Raw genomic sequence first — 21,165 nt, forward strand, 5'->3', positions numbered from 1 at the left:
CGCCCCCCATTGCCCCGAAAAAGGCACATTCTGTATAAACAAAAGTAGGCAGGTGGCATTTTGCTGCACTCCCCAATTTTTTTTATACTGCCAATGCTGAAAAAAGACTGATTGGGCTTTCCTGCAAATTTGCACAATTCCTATCTAAAAAGGGCTACTGAGAGTATTTTCACTGCTTCACCCTCATGTCAGACAGTGATTTATGACCAGAAACTGGAGCTGTTACATTGCTCTCTTCAAAGCCAGACTCCATTGAGAAAAACACTGATTTAAAATCCCTGGACGCAGGAGCTGCTGCCTCCATCAGTTAGTTAGTTTGTGTTCCAGTGTGCCTTTGGAGTTTAAAAGGGTTAGTTTGGGTTCATTCAAGTCACACAATAACACAAATTAACTAACTGATTGAGGCAGCAGTAGACCATCAGCTCCTCAGTACAGTGAGCTTAAATTACTGTTTTTCTCAATGAAGTTTGGTGGCTTTGACGAGAGAGCATATAGTTAACAGCTTCCCTGTTGGAATTTGCTGTCTGACAGAAAGATGAAGCAGTGAAAATACTCTCAATACAGTGTACACTTAAACTGATTTTGATTTTTATAGGCTGACCTTTTTTTTAGGTGGCTAAAATATGTTTTGTAGCTGACCCCCATCCGCAGAAGTACATTGCTTAGCTTTTATGTCAGACTCCACCATGCTTCTCCAAACTGGGGGCGTGCTGGCTGACATAAAAAAACAACACAAAAAAGTTGAGGCAGTCTCAGTCAACTGAGGGGTCTCCAATTGAAAATTTGATTATCCGACGTTTAGGTGCAGCCCTAGATAGTACAACGATAGGGTATTGTAGAGTAATATATACACAATGAGATGAGATTTTTGATAGATAATCATAACTAATGTGGATATAATGACTAAGTGGGTAAAGGCAAATATTCTAACAGCTGGAACAGTCTGGTAAGTTCAGAAAACTACTTTGCTGTTATGCAGCCTTTAAAACCAGGAAAGGGCAACACTTATATCACACCATCCAAAATCTAAGACGACATCTAATCACACCCCGGGTTGGGAGTAAGCAACTGCACCGAGCGTGGGAGTTCAAGTATCTCGGGGTCTCGTTCACAAGTAAGGGTAGAATGGACTGTGAGATGGATCGGCGGTTTGGCACAGCATCTGCAGGGAGCTGAGCTGGAAGGCAAAGCTTTTGATTTACTGGTCCATCTACGTCCCAACCCTCACCTATGGTCATGAGCTCTGGGTAGTGACTGAAAGAATGAGGTCACGGATACAAGCGGCCAAAATGAGTTTCCTCTGTGGGGTGGCTGGGCTCAGCCTTAGAGATAGGGTGAGGAGCCCAGACATCCGGAGGGAACTTGGAGTAGAGCCACTGCTCCTTCACATCAAAAGGGGTCAGCTGAGGTGGTTCGGGCATCTGATCAGGATGCCTCCTCTGCGCCTCCCCTTAGAGGTGGTTCGAGCAAGTCCCACTGATGGGAGGCCCCGGGGCAGACCCAGAACACACTGGAGGGATTACATATCACATCTGGCCAAGAAACGTCTCAGGATCCCCCAGGAGGAGCTGGAAAGTGTTGCTGGTGAGAGGGGCATCTGGAGCACCTTGCTCAGCCTGCTGCCCCGCGAAAATGGATGGATGGGTGAATAGACATCTAATGTCATATCACAGTATTAATATACTATCGATACACTGGCCAGCAGTAACATTCATTTCACTTCGCTGAACAGCAGCTGTTCAGATGGTCAACAAGGTAAAAGTACTTTTTTAGTCAATGTAATATGGCTTTGAAGACACTTTCAGCTCAGGTCCCCGACAGAACGGACTGTCTGTTTGGAAAGCATCAAGCATATGCCTGGATAAATGAGTTAAAGTGATGGGAAACTTTACTGTATGCGTGCATAGACACATGGCTGGACATTAAGAAACAGGAGAGCATCTCCATCCCACTCCTTTATTTGTCCGTTCGTGTGCGCCTCTAATTTCTCACTGTCCAAAACCATTATGTCATTCCAAGGGAGTCGGTCATTTGTGAACTCCTGGTGGGGCAAAGAGGGAAAGAAGTGCAGCGCTCGTCACACTTGCCAAAAAATGTGACTTGCTCAGCACTTTGAGCTACAATGTCCAACTGTTCTCTGCAGGAAAGTAAAGTGATACTGGGAGGAAAATCAAATACAGAGCCAGTCTGTGTGTCAAGAGAGGGCACCTTCTCTGCCTCTGACATGCCTGTGTATGCTTTCAATACTGAAGTACACACTCTACTGGAATAAAGCGTGACCATGCTTGTGTGTAATGAAAAATACTTCCTAAACAGAATAAAAATGGGGGAAATAATCCTGTTTCCTTCCATGTTTTCAATGCCGTGTGACAACAAAATAAACGCAAGGATGAAAGTATAAGTACGTACAAACAAGAGATATAACACTTCACCATGGAAACTAAAGCATAAACTTTCAATGGCTGCATCTCGTAGCATAAAAATCAGATATTTTAGTCAGAGGTTGGTGGAGAAAAATAGCACCACACCACAACAACTTCATACATCAACAGTGTTGCGTTATCGCAACTTTCTTTTTGAGTCTGTCTGCTCCCTGGTGAGGAAAAAATCCTTGATTCAGCTTCAGGTGTAATTTACTCCCTGCTCATAATGGTCTCCATCAATCAAACACTACTGAGGAGACACTCTGATAGATTCTGACAGGGGGCGACAAGGTGTGATGCAGCACAGTTTGGGGTCTGTGTGAGTGCGCGAGTGTGTGCTTGTGAGACTAATTATCGTAGCTAATTAAAGTCCCAATTCTTGCTGGTCTCCAAGGGAGTGAGGGTGGGAGGGAGGGAAGGACTGGCCTGGATGACTGACATTCAAATAAGTGAAGGGAGGGGAAAGAAAAGTGAATGTGTGTCTGTGTGCACGAATAAAAGATAAGTACGGCAAGGGTTACACCGTGGGTGGAAAAGACAGCGATCACGTGGGAGTTCAGATGGGCAGTTATTAATACTGTAGCATACGTTTCTGCAGGTACACGGCAGCTTACACACACACTCAAACACACACAGAGTAAAATACTGTAACTGTCCTCAAAACTGTAAAAAAGGAAACAACTATGACACATAGACACATTTCTGCATTCATCAAACAGCAGGCCTTTGTTAGCTTGCAAAAACGACTGGACCAAAGCCAGAACAGAAACTCTATGGCTTCAAGCTTAAGGAGAAATTTGCTGGCAGTTGCTGAAGACAACTAAATATGCAGTTTTGACAAAGCAACTGTCCTCCTTAGCGCACAGGAGAGGAATGGGCAAAAATCCCAGATAATTAGCAAACTGAAATCCTTTACCTTGAACACATCGTATTTAAAATCAAGGACCGCCTTGTAAAAGCCACAAACAGAAGAAGTCAGCCTTTCGCCACTCATGGTTTGACCGAAAAACCAAGACAAAGCTGAAAGTTTGTCTGAATGTAAAAGACTCAAAAAAGCGGTTGCAGTTCTACAGATGCACTATCAAGGTTCAACTGCAAATTGTCTTTGTACCGCTTAAGCTGGATTTATACTTGTGTGTCAGCTCTATGCAGAGTCTTTGCCTACGCCGTTGTGAGTGTTTATACTTGTGCTGTGGTGTGTCTGTGTCAGTCTACAGTTACACCTCTAAAACAGCATCAGCGTCAGGGTTTCTGTGAAGTACTGTTAAGTTCAGTTGATCCAAAACACACATTAAACACACATTAAACATGTCTTAATAGAGACAAATCAGCTTCACTATAACTCGCAGCATTCACAGACAAAGCACTTGTCTTTATCTGGACACATTTTCCCCACAAATACAACAGGCTAACGTTATTAGCACAAGCCTATGGCATTTTACGTTGTATAAATTAGCCTAGCGGCTAGCAGACTTTTGTTCTACTAATATAAAGCCAGGAACAACTGCAACATTTAACAAAGGCAACTTAACTAAATTCAGCTCCATTACAGCTCACAAGGTTCACTAACAAAACAACTGTCTTATACTAAACACGTTTTCCAAACAAATACAACATGCTAACGTTATTAGCACAAGCCTATGGCAATTTACACTGTATAAATTAGCCTAGAGGCTAGCAGACTTTTCCTCTACTCATATGAAGCCAGGATAAATCACACACAAGACTTAAAATGATATTTTGTGGAGGCTTTATTGTCACAATTTTTGTGTCTTATTTGTGACATAAAAGTCAATAAAAGTTTCATTTCCACTGAGGGACATGGTTTCGGCTAACAAAAACAGAGCGGAGGTCTGCGTCGTGGCTATGTGTGTTACATTTATGGCATTTCTGGCATGTCAGGATACGGCGTAGGGTACGGCGCAGGGTACAGCGTTGATGCGACGCAGAGGTATAAATCCCGCTTAACAGTTACCATACGACAGATGAGTATGCTTACATGACACTTTCATCTGTGGGCCTCAACTTTGCTGGATCCATTAGATAAAACTTAATGTTTTGGAACCCTAGTTTAAAGGTCCAGTGTGTAGGATTTAGGGGGATATATTAGCAGAAATAGAATATAATGTAAAAAGCATGTTTATTTAGTGCATTATCACCTGAAAATATGAATTGTTGTGTTTTTGTTACCTTAGAAAGAGTCAGCAGCCCCTCTGTGACTAGCAGCATCAGAAAAACACAGATTTTTAAACATGACACTACTTTATTCAGTGTTTTTACCATTTTAAATCACTTGATTTGTTTGTTTTGAAGAGGAAGAGACCTCTGTGGATAATTCAGCTCCTAAAACCTCCTCAATGTCTGGTTCTTAATTAATCAGAGAAAAAAGGTGAGGACACACTAGCAGGTGCTGGGCAAGCAGCCCACTGCGATGTGCCAAACAGCATTGGAGAAATGTTTATTTTTAACATTGAACTGCTTTATTCAGTGTTTTTGCAGGTTTGAATCACCTGGTCTGTTTGTTTTGGAGAGGAAGAGATCACTGTGAACAATTCAGCTAACAGTAAAAACATCCCGAACAATGAACCCTGAAGGAATCCTAAGCAGGAGTTAATGCTTGGCATGTGGGAGATGTTTTAGCTGGTTGCAATCTGCAATCCTAGGTATCCTAGGTAACAGAATCCCTAAAAAACTGTACAATCAGATTTGATTTTCTTTTCTGAGTAATGATACAAGTGCAAAAATAATTTGAGGATTTGTCTTTTCCACAGTTTCTGTCACTGGCTAAAAATCAACTAAAACTCTAGAACTGGAGCAGAGAGCTGTAAATGCACAGTAGAAAGACATTTAAGTTTGATGTTAGCTATGACTATAAGAAATATGCCATGTCAGGTTTGCTTGGTGATGGAGATTATGCACTGACTAAAACCTGAGCTGTAAGCCAAAGCTCGCCACTCTTGCTCCAAATAGGATTGCTTTTAGACTACTTGTTGCACACAATTAAAAATAGTTTCACTGAAACTTCAGCTGGATTTACACTAGCGCTGCAACGATCGATTGATTGATTGATTGATTGATTGATTAGATCTACTGAATTAATCACCAACTGCCTCAAGCGAGGGACTTCAAGTATCTCGGGGTCTTGTTCACGAGTGAGGGTAGAATGAAGAGTGAGATGGATTGGCGGTTTGGCGCGGCTTCTGCAGTGATGTGGGCACTGTACTGCACTGCTGTGGTGAAGAGGGAGCTGAGTCGGAAGGCGTAGCTTTCCAATTACTTGTCCATCTATGTCCCAACCCTCACCTATGGTCATGAGCTCTGGGTAGTGACTGAAAGAATGAGGTTGTGGATACAAGCGGCCGAACTGAGTTTTCTTCCGTGGGGTGTCTGGGCTCAGCTGTAGAGATAGGGTGAGGAGCTCGGACATCCAGAGGGAGCTCGGAGTAGAGCCGCTGCTCCTTCGCGTTGAAAGGGTCAGTTGAGGTGGTTCGGGCATCTGATCAGGATCCTCCTGGGCGCCTCCCGTTAGAGGTGTTCTGGGCACGTCCTACTGGTAGGCGGCCCCGCGGCAGACCCAGAACACACTGGAGGGATTACATATCTCATCTGGTTTGGGAATGCCTTGGGGTCCCCCAGGAGGAGGTGGAAAGCGTTGCTGGGGAGAGGGATGTCTGAGGTGCTTTGCTTGGCCTGCTGCCCCCACGACCCAGCCCCGGATAAGCAGTTAAAAATGGATCGATGGATGGATAATTCAATTATCAATTAATCAGTCATTTTAAAGAAAAAAGGCAAAATTCTGGATTCTACCTTCCCTTTTCCCTCCTCTATGACAGCAGACTGAAAATCTTTGGGTTGTGGTAAAACTTTTAAGACTTTTAAGGACGTCATCTTGGACTTTGGGAAAGACTGATCAACATTTTATAGACCAAACAACTCATGACACGCAGGTCCCGTGGGTCGGTGGTTCAGGTCAGTTTGTTAGAAAATATCACAAGTTTCAGACAGGTGGGTCATAAAGTGACAACGTAGTGTTCTCAGCAAGTTATTAATAAACCGCAGAAACACTGCACTAATCGAACTTCCACCCTCTCTTTCCCCTCTCTGTCTCTGTCTTACAGCCACCAGCTTTACCTGCTGCACTCAGGCGTTCTGTTATTCAGCTTTTCACCAGGAAATCTGTTGAAGTCAGAATCTTTACATCTCTCCAGCCATACTGTCCGGTAAAAATATTTCCCTCTGAGAATTTGTAGGCTTCCCACCGTGTCCTAACAGCAAGCAACTGCCTCTTTGTCCACAGTGAATCTGTTTAATATGCACTTCTGTGACATCATTAAACAAAGACAAAGAAAAACACGTTTTGTATCGTAATATTTACTGTAAATGACATAAAATACAGCCAACAGCAGGTAGGTTGTTTTAAGTGATGGTCATTACTAGAAACTCTCAGCTCCAGCGTACAGGTCGAGTTCAGGTAATTGATTAACGTTTACAAGTTAGTCGGAGCGAATTGACTCTTACAACAGCTGGGTTGGTGCAGGTTTTAAAATAACCTGGCCCAGACATCATTACAAAAAAGTACAGTAAAAAAAAGTAATAATGTGAATGCATTTATAAGGTGACCAAGGATGGTGTCTCTTACTCATATTTAATGTAACAGGCTAATCAGACTAATTGAATTTTGAGGACTCCATTACCAAGAAATCAAGTAATGTGATGTCAGTAAACAGCTCATGTTTACAAAGCTGGTCTGGGATCAGGTTCTACTCAAGAATATCAAAGGAACATGTTCCCTTAAAAATGAATTTGTCATCACCAGGACAAAACCAAAAGACCTCATGTCATTTATTTCAGTTCAGGAAACTGAAAATAAAAATCATTCTCTCGTCAAATGTTACACAGTTGACATTTAAGGCTTGAGGCATTTTGAATAAATGTAATTTAAACTGGTTACAAGGCCAGTTGGCTACATAACACTCTGCTCACATGACCTGAGTTCACTGTTCTCAAGCTACAAGTCAAATAGCTTTGGAGTGAAGAGCTAAAGACCATTTATGGTGCCATACTGGCATGAATTTCAACAACATCAGACTATTCACTTTCACTTTTACCGCTGCTGAATGGACTAACACCCACGCCACAACTGTCATTTTCAAGTATCTCTCTCACACTCTTCTCTCAGTCTATTGTCTGTCCACCCCCCCACTACTCCATTTCCTCTTCCGCCATTGGTTCAAAAAGTGAACTGTGTGTGTCGATGAGTCAGCACGAGTTGTGGGAGTGAGATATAAAAGAGCATGGGCGGCGGTGGTGGTGCAATTTGAATACAGAAGTAAAGAAGAGAGCTGAATGAAAATTAAGAAATGGAAAGAAAGAGAGAGGGTGAGACTGTCCACAGACACACGAACACTACAAGTGAGCAGGGAAATTTGTTTTGTTCTGCTTACATACTTGTTTTTATGTCTCTCACTGAGGAAAGGGAAAGCACAGGTGGGAACTGAAGGGGGCAAAGTAACAGTGTAGGGGTGCACCTGCACCAGTAAAGCTAACTGAGATCATTTAAAAGACACAAAGTTAAGGTTTGACCAATAAGAGTTTGTTGATGTCATTATCAGCGACTTTCTATAGGGCCTGTCCCAATACCCCACACTTCCCCTAACTTGCACTTGCACTTGCACTTGCATTTGCACTTGGTTGTGCGCGTTCACGTTTAGGCTAGTGGTGTCCCAAAACAGAGTTGAGGTAGTGGAAGTGGTTTCCAACACTTAAAACCCGCCCTAGATTCCAAGGGAGCCCCGACCCACACTTTCAACGAAGTGGAAGATGAAATTTCCCAGAACACCTTGCGAAGTCAGCAACTTCGGCAAGTTTTGGAAAACAATTTGTTACTGTACGATCGGAATGTAGGCTATACAAACAACAGATGGTTGGACTAGCGTAAACTCATCAGCAACTCGGCTGAACACAGCGTCAGAATATTTAAACAAAATCGACTGACCCGAACAAAATCGATCAGAACTAGAAGACATCGTAGACGCCTCCTGTTTATTCTTCTCCGTTGATTCATCAGACGGAGAAGAATAAACATGGCACACACCACAACACAAGCGCTGGAGCCGGCATTTTCAAACCTGAATGACTACCGGTATCTTGCATCACTACTACGCGTGACGTATGCCTGCACGTTGGTCACACCGATTTGCATGAAGTGGTGTCTCCTTTCTTAGGGTAAGATCTCTACCCTTATATTTCTCACTTCCCCCATCAAGGGTTATCTCGCAAACGAGGGCACTCAATACCAAGTTTAAGGGGTAGAAATGGGATTGGGCCTTAGTCCTACATGTTTGAGCCATCAGTCAAACCCAGACTCAGATGCCGAGTCTGTTGTGCACCAAAATCATCGACTGACAGGCGTATCAGAATGGTAAATGTAGCTAGCATTTTTTAGGGCTGTCAAAATAACGCATTAATTTTGATGAAGTTATCTTCTGATGCTAGCGCTAGCTGTCTGTCTCATCAAGCCACACTCGGCCGGGTGTTCAGATGCGAACTGAGTAAGTCTACCTGTGACCAACTAACGAATTCCCTTGCAAAATGGATTGCAACAGACTGGAGACTGAGGACCATTGTGTCCAAAATCCAGCAGCTTTACTACGACACATCCGCCAAAATGAATTTGAATTGAATTTTTTTAAATAAGCTCCAGGGTTTGGTTTACATCCAAAAACTGCACACTCTACCGAGTCTGAGTGAACTGGTCACGAGGAGCAAGAGTGGTGTCCTGGCGGTGAGTCAACCACACACACTCCCCAGATAGGAAAGGTCACACTCACCCAAGGAAGTCCAGATACATTTGTCACGTCTAATGCAACACGCAGGGAGAGGCACTAAGTTACGGGCGTGATAGCCTTAGCTGACGAGGTTTTACAAGCCAGGTTTACAACAGTGATTGGCTCTTGAATTAGTTATGTGCCAAACATTCCTTCAGTAGAGGAATGTGAAAACACCTCTTTAGTAAGACAGTATAGTCAAGGTCAGATATTTTAGGGGCGTAAACAAAAGAAAAAACACATTTTTGAGTAGAGGGGGTCTTTAAGTGCTACGTGTTTCTTGCTGTGACATCTCTTGCACTTTGCAGAAATCACTTCTCCTCTTATTACAAACCAAACTCTGCTGGTATCTCAATTTTCACTACAAGATATTAGATGTTTGCAAAAAGCTGTGCTGCACTTTGAAAGTGACCTAGGCACTAACTCACAGACTCCTATTCAATGTCAATTTTGTTTATACCGGGCACTGTGCGGTCCAAAATAAACTCAGCAACAACATCCACCACACTTTTCAGATTTGAAAACCTGAAAAGCAGATTATTTGAAAATCTGCTCTGACCTTGAAAACCCATATTGGTCAAACCTTGGATTAGACTTTGATGTTGCTCCTGTGTAGGTGTGAGAAGTGAGGCACTGTGGCATTGATGTGACGGAAAAAGCGAAGGACAGAGGAGGAGTATCGAAAAATAAGGAGGAAAAGAAGGAAGGAGCAAAGAAAAAGTAGTAGTGATACGGCAGCGAAAACAGGAGGTAAAATGGGAAGTTAACCAAAAAAGAGAAAGGGAGACAGCTAGCAGGAGAGAAGAGAAAAGGAAGTAGAAACAAAAGAAGACACTAAAAACAAACACAAGTCAAGAGGAAAAACAATAAGTGAAGAAAGAAAACATGCAGAGAAGGGATGTGAGGCGCAGAGACAGGGAGAGGAGTAAAGAGGACAGCGAGAAAAAGAGGAGCGCTGAGTTGAAGACAGCGTAAAGCAGAGTCACAAAAGAAAGGGAAAGATACATAAAAACTAAAAGACGACAGAAGACAGAAGACAGAGGCCATTTAAGGACAAGGAGAAGCCCTTTCACACATACACAGAGCGAAGGCTGTGCTCCTACCTGGCGTCGGCCTCGCTGTAATACTCTCTGGCTACGATGTCCTCAAACAGTTCACCTCCGGTCACCCTGCACACGCACACACAAACATATTAATACTGGCATGGTTAGATTGGAGGGAGGTGGGGGGGGGCTATAAAGGCTATAAAGCAAGGATTCCTACGGCATCCCCCCTTCCCCCAACCCCCCCCTTCCCACACAGTTACCATGGAAACTAGAGGGAATTGCCAGGAGATGATGTGTAGGGCGTGGGTGGTGGTGGTGGTGGTGGTGGTGGTGGTGGTGGTGTTGGTGGAGGGGATATAGGAGTTAGAGAGTTATGTAATTGTATATATAGGCAAGGGTGGGGAATCAGGGTGGAGGAGAGGAGAGGAGAGGAGAGGAGAGGAGAGGAGAGGAGAGGAGAACTTACAAGTCAAACAGGAGGTAGTGGAAACCCTCCTCTGATATACTGTCATGAAGACGAACTAGGAGAGAGAGATAAAGAGGGATAAATGTCAATTTCTCTTTGTATCTATATTTTTTTTCTTTAGTGTTTTATTATTAATTCGTTGTGTGAGTAAAGTCAATTTTTTTACCCTGTTTCCATGAGTTTTTCTCACTAGTCTGAAATGGGCGGGCCTTTATAGCGATACAGCCAAACATTATTAAACATTATTAAATTATTAAACCCACCCATCAGGCATTTGTGGATATGGTAGCACTTGCTAACTTTGCTTGCGCCTTAAACCCAGGTCAGACAAAAGATTCACAATGAGGCGAAAACATGCCCCATGTATGTTTGATCGGATTGTGATCTGGGGAATTTGGAGGCCAGGCTGACGCCTTGAGCTCTTAGTCATGTCCCCCACGCCATTCCTGAGCAGTTTTTGTGGTGTGGCAGGGTGCACTGTCCTTCCATCAGGGAGTACAGTTGCCAATAGGGGGTGTACTGTAATGTAGGGGTGTAACGGTATTTGTATTCATCCCGTGCTGTCATGGTACAGGTGTCACGGTTTGGTGCACGCAGTCATATGTAGTACGCAGTATTAAAAAAAAGTCCTCACTTCAATCCAGGTGGCGGTAATGAGCCTGAAAGCTGCCAGCAACCGTCATTACAGATGAAGGAAAAGCAGTTACAAAAACAGACGAAGAAGAAAACTGATGGAGAGAGTGGAGTCAGAAGAGCCGCCGGCTTCATTTAAATCACCCGTATGGGAACACTTTGGCTTCCTGTCTGTCGCGGTACGTCGCTGGAAACACATCAAACATGTTAACACATATACTATATGTCTATCACTGGTGCGAGGAAAAAAACAACTTGTGTGCAACAACTCCTCCCCGCTGCTTTTAAGCAGCCTCTTGACATGAACACAGACAGGGCCAAAAACATCACCGAGGCAACTGGCATTTTGTTTTATGTTTTATTACCTCCGCCAAGGAGGTTATGAACAGATGATACAATTTTGGTGGTGATTGGTTGAAGCAAAGTGGATAAAATAATAAAATGGGAAATCCGAGCTGCTTGGCGGAGGTCTGCGCTCTCCAAGTGCTCTAGTTCTATTTATTTTTTACTTTTATGACAGGAGATGGTTTTTAGTTTTGCAGTCAATTGGTGTCTGTTCAAAATAAATGAAAAAAAGCTAGTTAAATACATGTGTGGCTTTTTGTTGCTTTTTTCCTGTTGTACCGAACCCTTACCGAACCATGACCCCCACACCACGGTACGTACCGAACCGTGACTTGTGTGTACCGTTACACCCCTACTGTAATGTTGTTTGGGTGGGTGTAGCGTGTCAAGTGGCATCTACATGAACGGCAGAAGCCAAGGTTCCTCGGAGGAGCATTGCAAAGTAACAAAATGATCCATGTTATTCACTTAACCAGCCAGTAGTATAGTGGTATAAATATATATATATATATATATATACATACACAGATCTTTTTCCTTTCAAATGTTGTCATCCCTCACACTGGGTGCTGATCAGGGCTTTTGATGTGTCACACACTTATAATTCCCACGAGCTAACAGCAACAAATAGGCTCCCCATGAAGGGGTAGTAAAAATATGATATATTTTGTAATAAAAAGTAATAAATGAATGTTTTGCAAAGTCAAATCAATAACAAAAAACCTTGGTTTTCACTTTTCAGTAAGTTGTAATAGATGGGTTTCATTTTGATTCTCTTATTAGACGGATGTTGGCGAAAATAGAAAGACATCTCTTTACCGATGTTGGGGTGTTTCAACAGGCGACAGATCCGAGCCTCTCTTTCCAGCTTCTGGTGATCTGAAGGGCAACAGAGACAGAAAGACAGAGAGCAAGAGGGAGAGAGAGATAATGAGGAGTTATTCTTAAAATGTGACTGCAAATACACTTTCACATCATGACCTGATATTGTAGCAGCTCACTCGGGACAATCGGGTTAAATGTGAGAATGTCAAAACACTGTGGTGAGATATGTAATGACAAAGTTTGATAAAAACACACAAATGAACTACAGTATGTTCATCCGCTCAATGAGATAAGGTGTCTCTCTAGGGTCTCTAAATATCATTGGTGTTACAGAGTATCTTCACTGACAGATGGAGACATTAACAGTGATCAAATTAGAGGTAAAACAGTCCATTTAATCCAGTGTAGTCTTTAATCTCGTCTATTGCAATGAACGTGAAGGCAGAAATTGACAAATGGATGTACAACATGAGGCACAGTGCAAATGTTTGTCAGTTTGAGTGCGTCTTCTTTTTAATAATCATGCCATCGTTGTACCACTTCAACAAACAGCTAAAGAAATCATGACATTTTCCCAAACACAGACCCTGTTTCAATACCTTTAAACACTGATCAGTGTGGGGATGAGACTATAAAATCTAGGGCTGCCCTTAAATAGTCGACCAAACGTTAGTCGACCAGAAAGGTCATCAGGGCTGGTACCTGCGGTTATTCCACAGGCTAGTTAATAACATGTCGGACAGGAAATCCAAAGTGTGGGATCATTTTGAGAAGGTGAAGGACGAACCCAAGGTGATATGTAAACTCATCTTCATTGGTCGACTACAAACATGACGTATCATCTGAAACATGGAAGTAGCTACATGCCCATTAGCCCACAGTGTCATTAACAGGTGGCTCGCTCAGTGTGTGACGTGCAATACATTTCCTTTCTCATAAAACTTTTGCAGATTTCTCGATATTTTGAAACCAGCCTCGGTTACATCCATGTTTACTAGCTAGCAGTCCTTTTCTTCCCTGCATGTGCTAGCGTATTACGGCCACCCCTAGTTTGGTGGAATAGTAAGATCATGTATCGTGTCACCTGCATGTGCATCCTCATGACAAAACATTGACTCTCCATCCCTCACCATAAAATCTCTCAATATATTGTGTTTCCAAAACAAACTTTGTTATATCCCTTTAACATTTTTCCATCATTCTGTACCAAAAGAAAAGGGGCATTTGGACCAGTTATGCTTAAAATACTTTTCTGTAACTTAGTCCAAGTGTGAATGTAACTGTTGACTTTTTAATTAGCCAAAAGACATACATACCGTTCTACAAATACAGTAGCTAATTACACACTTTGCAAGAAGGGCATTTTTGCTGTTTTGCCGACCGGATACAGCAAGAGTTTAATCTACCAGATAGCGCTCTGGATACGTCACCCCGTGTATTGCTCTGATTGGTCGTAGTGTTATCCAATTGCGTGCAGTGATATTTACAAATGCATGCTTGGCGCCGCCCCTCGAGTTGGGCCATTTTCATTACTCATAGCCAGACCCTAAATCTTTCTAGATTTGGGTCTGGATTTCCAGGCTACCAGACTACTTCAACAACCAAATAAAGGATGATACATGACTTGAGATCACCCAACAGCTAAGAGGTCAGCCAATGGGATTCGCCATGTTCCGTACTCCTCCAAAATTGGATCGACTCAGCTTCTTCTTCTCTTAGTTCTCAGGAAAAGGTGGTCATGGTCATCGCTGCTACTGCTTGACTCAATATTGTCTGACAAAAATGGAACACGGCAACATAGATAAATGGCACCATTCCCATAGTTTTGCATAGTTGTCATGCTGAAAATTCGCATGCAAATTTTCCATATTCCTGCACTGCATTTTCACATCGCAGTGGTGACTAACAGTGCTTATCCTGTTTTAACAAAACAAATATATCAGGATATGAATGCAACATTATTATAATATCATTCCCTGTGAGTCAGAGTGCAGGTCTACTAACTTATTGTCTGCTAAGAACACTATGTATGGGTGTAGATTATGTATTTACGTGTGTGTGTGTGTGTGCGCGCGCGCGCTTATATAACAGCTTAATGATGCTGGCCAACCATGATTCCATGGTTATGGAGCAAGCTGCAATCTTAGCCCACATACAAACGCACAGAACACACACACACACACACACACACACACACACACACACACACACACACACACAAGGGGGTGGACCACCCTGTATGTGCAGGCATGCAGAGCACAGCAGTGAGCATAAACATGAAGATGCATGTGTTCACCCACACCCATGTACAAGTTACATGGGCTTAAAAACACACAACTGTACACATACTGTAACACGCACTGCACATGCAGGCACACAAATAGACTGGCAAATCACGAGCGCACACATTCACGCTGGCATTGAGGAGTGACAGTGAAGTGTAAGCCCAGTGATTATAGTCTTAGAAGATGAGAGGAGCGAGGCGGAGAGAGGAGTGGAGGAGTGTTGAAGGGGGGGACAGAGAAGGAGGGAGGAAGGAGAAAAAAAAAATGCAAGGGCGATTAATATGCACAAAGCCTGGTTGCTGTCTTTCTGTTTCAAGAATACGACGCTGCTGATTGCTGCTGTTTCACCGAACACCACCGCCTGCTTCTAGTTTTGTTTTCGCTCACATTATTGATTCATTCTTCAATTTTTCATTTGGTTTTGGAGGGGACTACGGACACACTGAATGTTTTTTTTTTTTCCATTTGTTTGGTTATTCCTGTGTTACAAACTGTATTTCAGACACTGTCAGTGTGGTAACATTTCAAAAATAGTATATCTTAACAGCTGATCAGAAATACATTGAATAATTTATTTGTTAATCATTAGGGAAGAGGTATCATGAATTAGCACCCCAAGTGAGGCTATTGTCCATCAAGGATCACGCCTCTCTCCAGCCGAACTCACCCTGGCTGGACTAAAGGGATAGTTTGGATCTTTTGAAGAAGGGTTAAATGAGGTACTTATCCATAGTCAGTGTATTGCATACAGTAGATGTCAGTCGGCACACAGTTAAATTTCTCTAGCCACCTTGAGGCGTCCTGTTCTACATATCTACCAAGTTTAGTAAAAATCGATATGGCAGTTAGGCCTAGATAAGAAATTAGCTCTCTAGCGCCCCCATTTTGTTTGATGGGGTCAATAATGGAGGGGTCCCCTCAGATTATGTGTGGTCATATGCCTACAAAGTTGCGTGGTGATGGGTGAAACCCTTGAGATGTTATACACCTTTATGTGATGAGCCACGCCCTCCGCAATATTCATTGCCATATAGAAGCTCAGTTTTAGTAAGTTTTCCAACTTTTGCCAAGAGGGAACTTTAGATATTGGTCCCTAGATTATGTTCACCCAGTTTCATGCAGATTGCTCAAACTTCCTAGGAAGAGATCCATTTGAAGTGTTTTTCAAAAAATTCAAAATGGCGGAAAATCTATATAACCAGAAGTTATGGGTTCTTAGGCAAATGTGTTCCTCATGAGGAGAGGCATCTCTGTGCAAAGTTTCATGTCTCTACGACATACAGGGCATGAGATATGCCCATTCAAAGTTTGCAATTTCAATGGGTTGCTATAGCGCCCCCCTTTGGCCAAGTGATGTAATATTGCTTCATTCGCATCCTCCCATGACCCTCTACCCCTGTGCCAAATTTCACATGGATTGTCAGTGAGAAGAAAAACGTGGAACAGACAGAGTTTTCATCATTATATAGTAAGATAACAGTTAGTGTACACTATGTTCTGAATATAGTAAAGGCAGTAATCTCAACGGGGAACTGAAGCCTTTATATCAGTTTCTTCTTTTTTTTTGTTTGTGTTCATGTGTGGCTTTGGCGATTAAACGGCTTAATTTGAATTTCTGAAAGTCACCAAATGTGACAAACTTTTTCTAATCTACCTCCTGTCCTTATTATCATTAACCATGTTCATGTTTCGAACTCCTTCTGTTTTATTTTTGCAGATTCTTGAAGTGAACAGTGTCAGTGATTTGTTGAAAATGGAGAAATTGGAGTATCGTGCTGTGATCAAATATCTTCATCTCAAAGGAATGTCACCATCTAAAATCCACCAAGTTTTGCTCAATATTTAACATGACAATGCCCCTTCATATGCCTCAGTCAGACGCTGGGAACAAGAATTCAAGCGTGGCAGGGAGAGTGTGTGACAGGTCCCAACTTGAAGAGTTCTTTTCCACTGGGATAAAGGCGCTTCAGCACCGCTGGAGCAAGTGTCTTGCCCTTGAGGGGGATTATGTTGAAAAACCAAAGCATGTATCTTGTTTTGTTTCCTTGAGGGTCAAAACTTCATCACCCCTCGTACCTGGTCAGGGAGACAAACATGTCAACTGCTTGCTGTTTTTGTCATTGGAGTCTGGTGGCTCTGACGAGAGCATAGATGGGGAACTGAAGCCCGCTTACCCGTCAGAACGAGCCGTCTGTCGGAAAGCTAAAGCAATGAAATACTTATAACACCGAAACTGTTATAGATGTTTTTAGGTGGAGCTTTTTAGGTGGCTAAAGTAAGTTTTGCTGCTACCACCCATCGACAGCGGTACATTGCATGGCTTCTGCACTCCTGCCGCTTCTCCAAACTTGGGATGTGCCGTCAGATATCTACCGTATGTAATTTACTGACTATGGATAAGTTCCCCATTAACCCCAATAAAAAAAAAAAATATCAACTGCAACATGCTGCCAGATATGCCATTTATCATACTACAATATCGAATGGCTGAAAACATGTCATGAGCACAAGCATCGTACTTCATTCTGTCAGTGGCATCTGCTGATATTATTTGCAAGAACAGATTTGGCTCCGAGTGAGCGCAATGGTTCATCTTAGCTTTGTCTACCAGATGGCCAGACTGGGCCTTTGTTATCTACACGTCTTTGCAGAACTGCATGATGGATGGCTACACTGGAAACTGTATAGCTGCATGTAAAGGTAAAAGGTTTTATTAAACATCAATCAATCAATTTAAGGAGGACACCATCCTTTACTTCTTATCAATATACTGAGCTCTCAAGTAAAGCCCTGTATATCAATCATACTGGATCAATAATGCTGACACAACATTCTGTTATTATTAAGCAAATAAGAATTAAAATAGTTAACTGCCCGTCTTTCTAGCCTTGCTTCATCTTTGAGACTGGAAACCTGTATGGATACACCAACCTCCTCTGTAGCAAGGAAGGTCTCTGTTCAGGTCCTTTACTCCAGGCTGGCTGGATCAATGGGAGATAAACCTACAGCCAACATGGTGAATGACAGATGATCTGTCCAATGCAGACCACTCATACAAGGTTTTATTATGGCGGCTCTTCACAAGCACTGCGCATAAAGAAGGAACAGAGTCTGTACTGTGTGAGATAACCTGGGGGTAAGGGGAAGTGTGGAGAATCGACAAGATGGTCTCAGGTATCATCGTCTTATTTGATGTTCCCACAGCTGTAGTTCTGAATACAAATCCAGCTGATCAGCGAGTCTGTGCTTGCTTTTGGATTTCTTTACATGCTGAGAATAAAAACTGGTGAGTGGTTGAACGGCAGCTCGACTGCCAGAGGAAAATGCTGGCATTGGACGTTCCTGCAAACTACGAATGTGTTACACTGGCTCGTTTCATACGTATGATATTAACGTTTCTGATGTGACCTGGTATGAGCTGACATCTTCTAGGCCAGTGGTTCCCAACTGGTCCAGCCACGTATCCAGATTTCTCCTTAGTCATGAGCCCCTTTTACAGTGCCAGATTTTCCGTGATTGTTGGGCCGTTTTGCTGGCCAGCTGCGAGCGTTTAGACACACAGAGGCGGATTGGTGAGTTGATCCGAGGCACCCGATTTTCTGCCTCGTAGCGTAGACATATTGGCGGAACCCTTTTAGTTTAAACAGATCGAGGCGGCCCTCCACAACAGGAGGGGCTGTTGAAGACTTGTGGGAGGAGCTGTTGATGACGCTGCACGTATGAGCCACTGACGGTAGATAAACAGGAAACAGCTGATAGCAGGAATTAGTGAGCAGCTAGTAGCAAGAGGGAAACGCAAACCTGACAGACACTGTAAAGATGAGCAACTGGGGAGACGCGTCCTCCTTGCCCTTGCAAACGAAGAGGCCATTAACCGTCAGATGACGGGGACAGTGAAGAATGGGCCGATTTACGAAAGAATCGCCGCCTGACTACCCGCGGCCTCCCTCCCACGTCACTGTTTATGTCACACGCTGAGCTACACGTTTTGTGACTTGCTCACGCCCCCCATTGCCCCGAAAAAGGCGCATTCTGTATAAACAAAGGTAGGTAGGCGGCATTTTGCTGCATTCCCCGATTTTGTTTTTATGCTGCCAATGCTGAAAGAAGACTGATTGGGCTTTCCTGCAAATTTGCACAATTCCTATCTAAAAAGGGTGATTAGTTCAAGGTCCACACAGTTTAATACATTCAGCGTCATACTGGCATTTGGCCATGTCATCAAGCTGGTTTGCTGTCTCTGTCAGTAGCTGTCCATTAGTCGCTCAAAACGGCACTTCAAAATAAAACCTCTATGCCGGAAATTCACTGTACTTCAAAATAAAGTGTGTCTTTTACAAATCTGACATCTTTGTGAGTCACTTGCGGTCCATTCAGAATGGACCTACGACACACTTTTGGACCGGAGCCAACAGTTGGGAACCACTGATCTCGATGAGGATTGGTGTGATACTTAGTTTTGCACGGTATACCCATACTAGAAAGGTATCGCAATACCCTGCCTTTACAAACGGTAAAACAACCAATTTTATTTAAGAATTAGGAACAAAAGAATTTTAACAAAAGCCTCATTTCCTCCAAATTGCGTAGATTGTGTGACAGCAAGGCAAGGGCAAGGCAAGCCCGCAGACACCACAAAGCCCATCTGTAAAAAAGATGTTTTAAACCGACGCTGGCTGAGGGAGCTAACATATCCAACTTAGCTAAGCATCTCGCCACCAGACATGCTGAGCTGTTTAAAGAGCAACAGATTATTAATTGTGATCGATAACATAAATAGTGCCAATGCTCTCAGATAAAAGTCAAACAAGTGTGATTTATTTTGTGATACGTGAACTTTGTTCCCCATCGGCAGTTTTAATGAGGTAATTAAAGGCAATGCCATGCTTTACTTGATGTTTTACATCTCACGCCAGTCGCAGACATGTTCATTGCATATCATATAGCCTACTTCCTTCATGGTCCTGATGATGTCGCTCATAATTAACACCTCCGCCTCTTTCACATGAACGAGCTCATGGCTGGATAGGAAAACCCAGAGTTGGCTGAACTAGTTGATAACCAGCCTCGTAGCCTGGTTATCCAGACGGCCAGTGTTAGGGTTAGTCAAGCCAGATGACAAAAAGATATCCTGAGGTTAGTTCAACTGGCTTCGTAGTACAGGCCTCAGGTATTTTAAACCAAAACATGATCTCTTCTTAACCACAACCAAGTGGTTTTTGTGCCTAAATTTAACCATACGTTAACTACAGCATTGCTGAAATGCAAAGATTTAACATGTCTGGCACATACCTAATATGCAGGGGAGGCATCTACAGTGAACACACTATTTTTAAAAGTCTAAAAATGTGTCTATACATGATTTTAAAGAGATTATCCAAAGAGATTGTTGAAAAAGTGAACATGTTCTTTTCAAGGTAATAAAATGTTTTCTTCTTTTTTGTAGCCAACACATGGGATCAAAACAGGACCTCCTTGGTGTGGTGCTGTCAGGAATGAGTTTGCGACTGTGGCGATGTAGCAGTGGTAGCGCAGGCTGCTTTAAAAATTCATATGTTTAGTCAGTCATTCAAACAGCCGGCCAGTCAGATAACAATCCTGTGCTAGTGATGCAGCAGGTTAATAAGAAATGAGAGTGCTGGGAGAGGAAGCAGGATGAGGACTGGTCCTGAGGGGAAGGAGGGAGGAAGCGGAGATAAGAGGACAAGCAGGAGGAGATAGGTTGCAGAGAAGAACATAAGCATCCTGTTCACTGAGTGAGATAACCCAAGGACGGCATTCAGTGAAGTCTGTCGGTGTGTTGGGGGAGCAGAGAGGAGAGGAATGAATTTGGGTTAATCATCACCAGTGAGGACTGAAGTCTCAAGAGGGGAGGAGATGTAAAAAGACAGCCACAAAGACATAGAGCCAGATATAACCACTGTTCAGAACATTTGACTCGCAGCATCAGTGTGACTCTTGTCAGGTGGGAAATGTTGGGTATGATCTGCATTGTGGTCGAGGCGGTCAGGACAAGGGACATAGTGTCATCATGCAGCCTCTGAATTTAAGGTAAAGCTTGGGCATTGGCAGGAAATGTTATCGCAGTGTCAGAAAAATGTAACAAGATTCAGTATACGAATTAACGACAGAGTAAGTAGGGTTAGGTGCTTGGGTACTTTTAAGGGTACTGACCAAATTACGTCGTTGAGTACCAATTCACGTTTAAGCAATCAGTGCCAAATTTCTGTACCTAAGAGGGTCTTTTGGTGAGAGCATGCCGCTTTCTGGTTGCGATGCCGCCACCAGAGTTGATCGCCGTCAGTCTAGATCAGT

At 43.0% G+C, this 21,165-nt stretch overlaps 1 protein-coding gene across 25 annotated transcripts in view; it reads right to left on the reverse strand.

Moving 5' to 3' along the window:
• LOC126394778 (calcium/calmodulin-dependent protein kinase type II subunit beta) overlaps positions 1-21,165 on the reverse strand; it is a 125,687-nt gene that overhangs the window by 86,371 nt on the left and 18,151 nt on the right. For all 25 annotated transcript variants that reach the window (XM_050051849.1, XM_050051847.1, XM_050051846.1 and 22 more), the window contains exons 3-5: positions 12,560-12,619; positions 10,763-10,817; positions 10,354-10,419 (exon numbers count right to left, since the gene is read on the reverse strand). In XM_050051849.1, coding sequence (XP_049907806.1) covers positions 10,354-10,419; positions 10,763-10,817; positions 12,560-12,619 — 181 coding nt within the window. The remainder of the gene's footprint in view (positions 1-10,353; positions 10,420-10,762; positions 10,818-12,559; positions 12,620-21,165) is intronic.

Source organism: Epinephelus moara, chromosome 8 (assembly GCF_006386435.1).
Source record: "Epinephelus moara isolate mb chromosome 8, YSFRI_EMoa_1.0, whole genome shotgun sequence".
Taxonomy (NCBI): Eukaryota; Metazoa; Chordata; class Actinopteri; order Perciformes; family Serranidae; genus Epinephelus; species Epinephelus moara.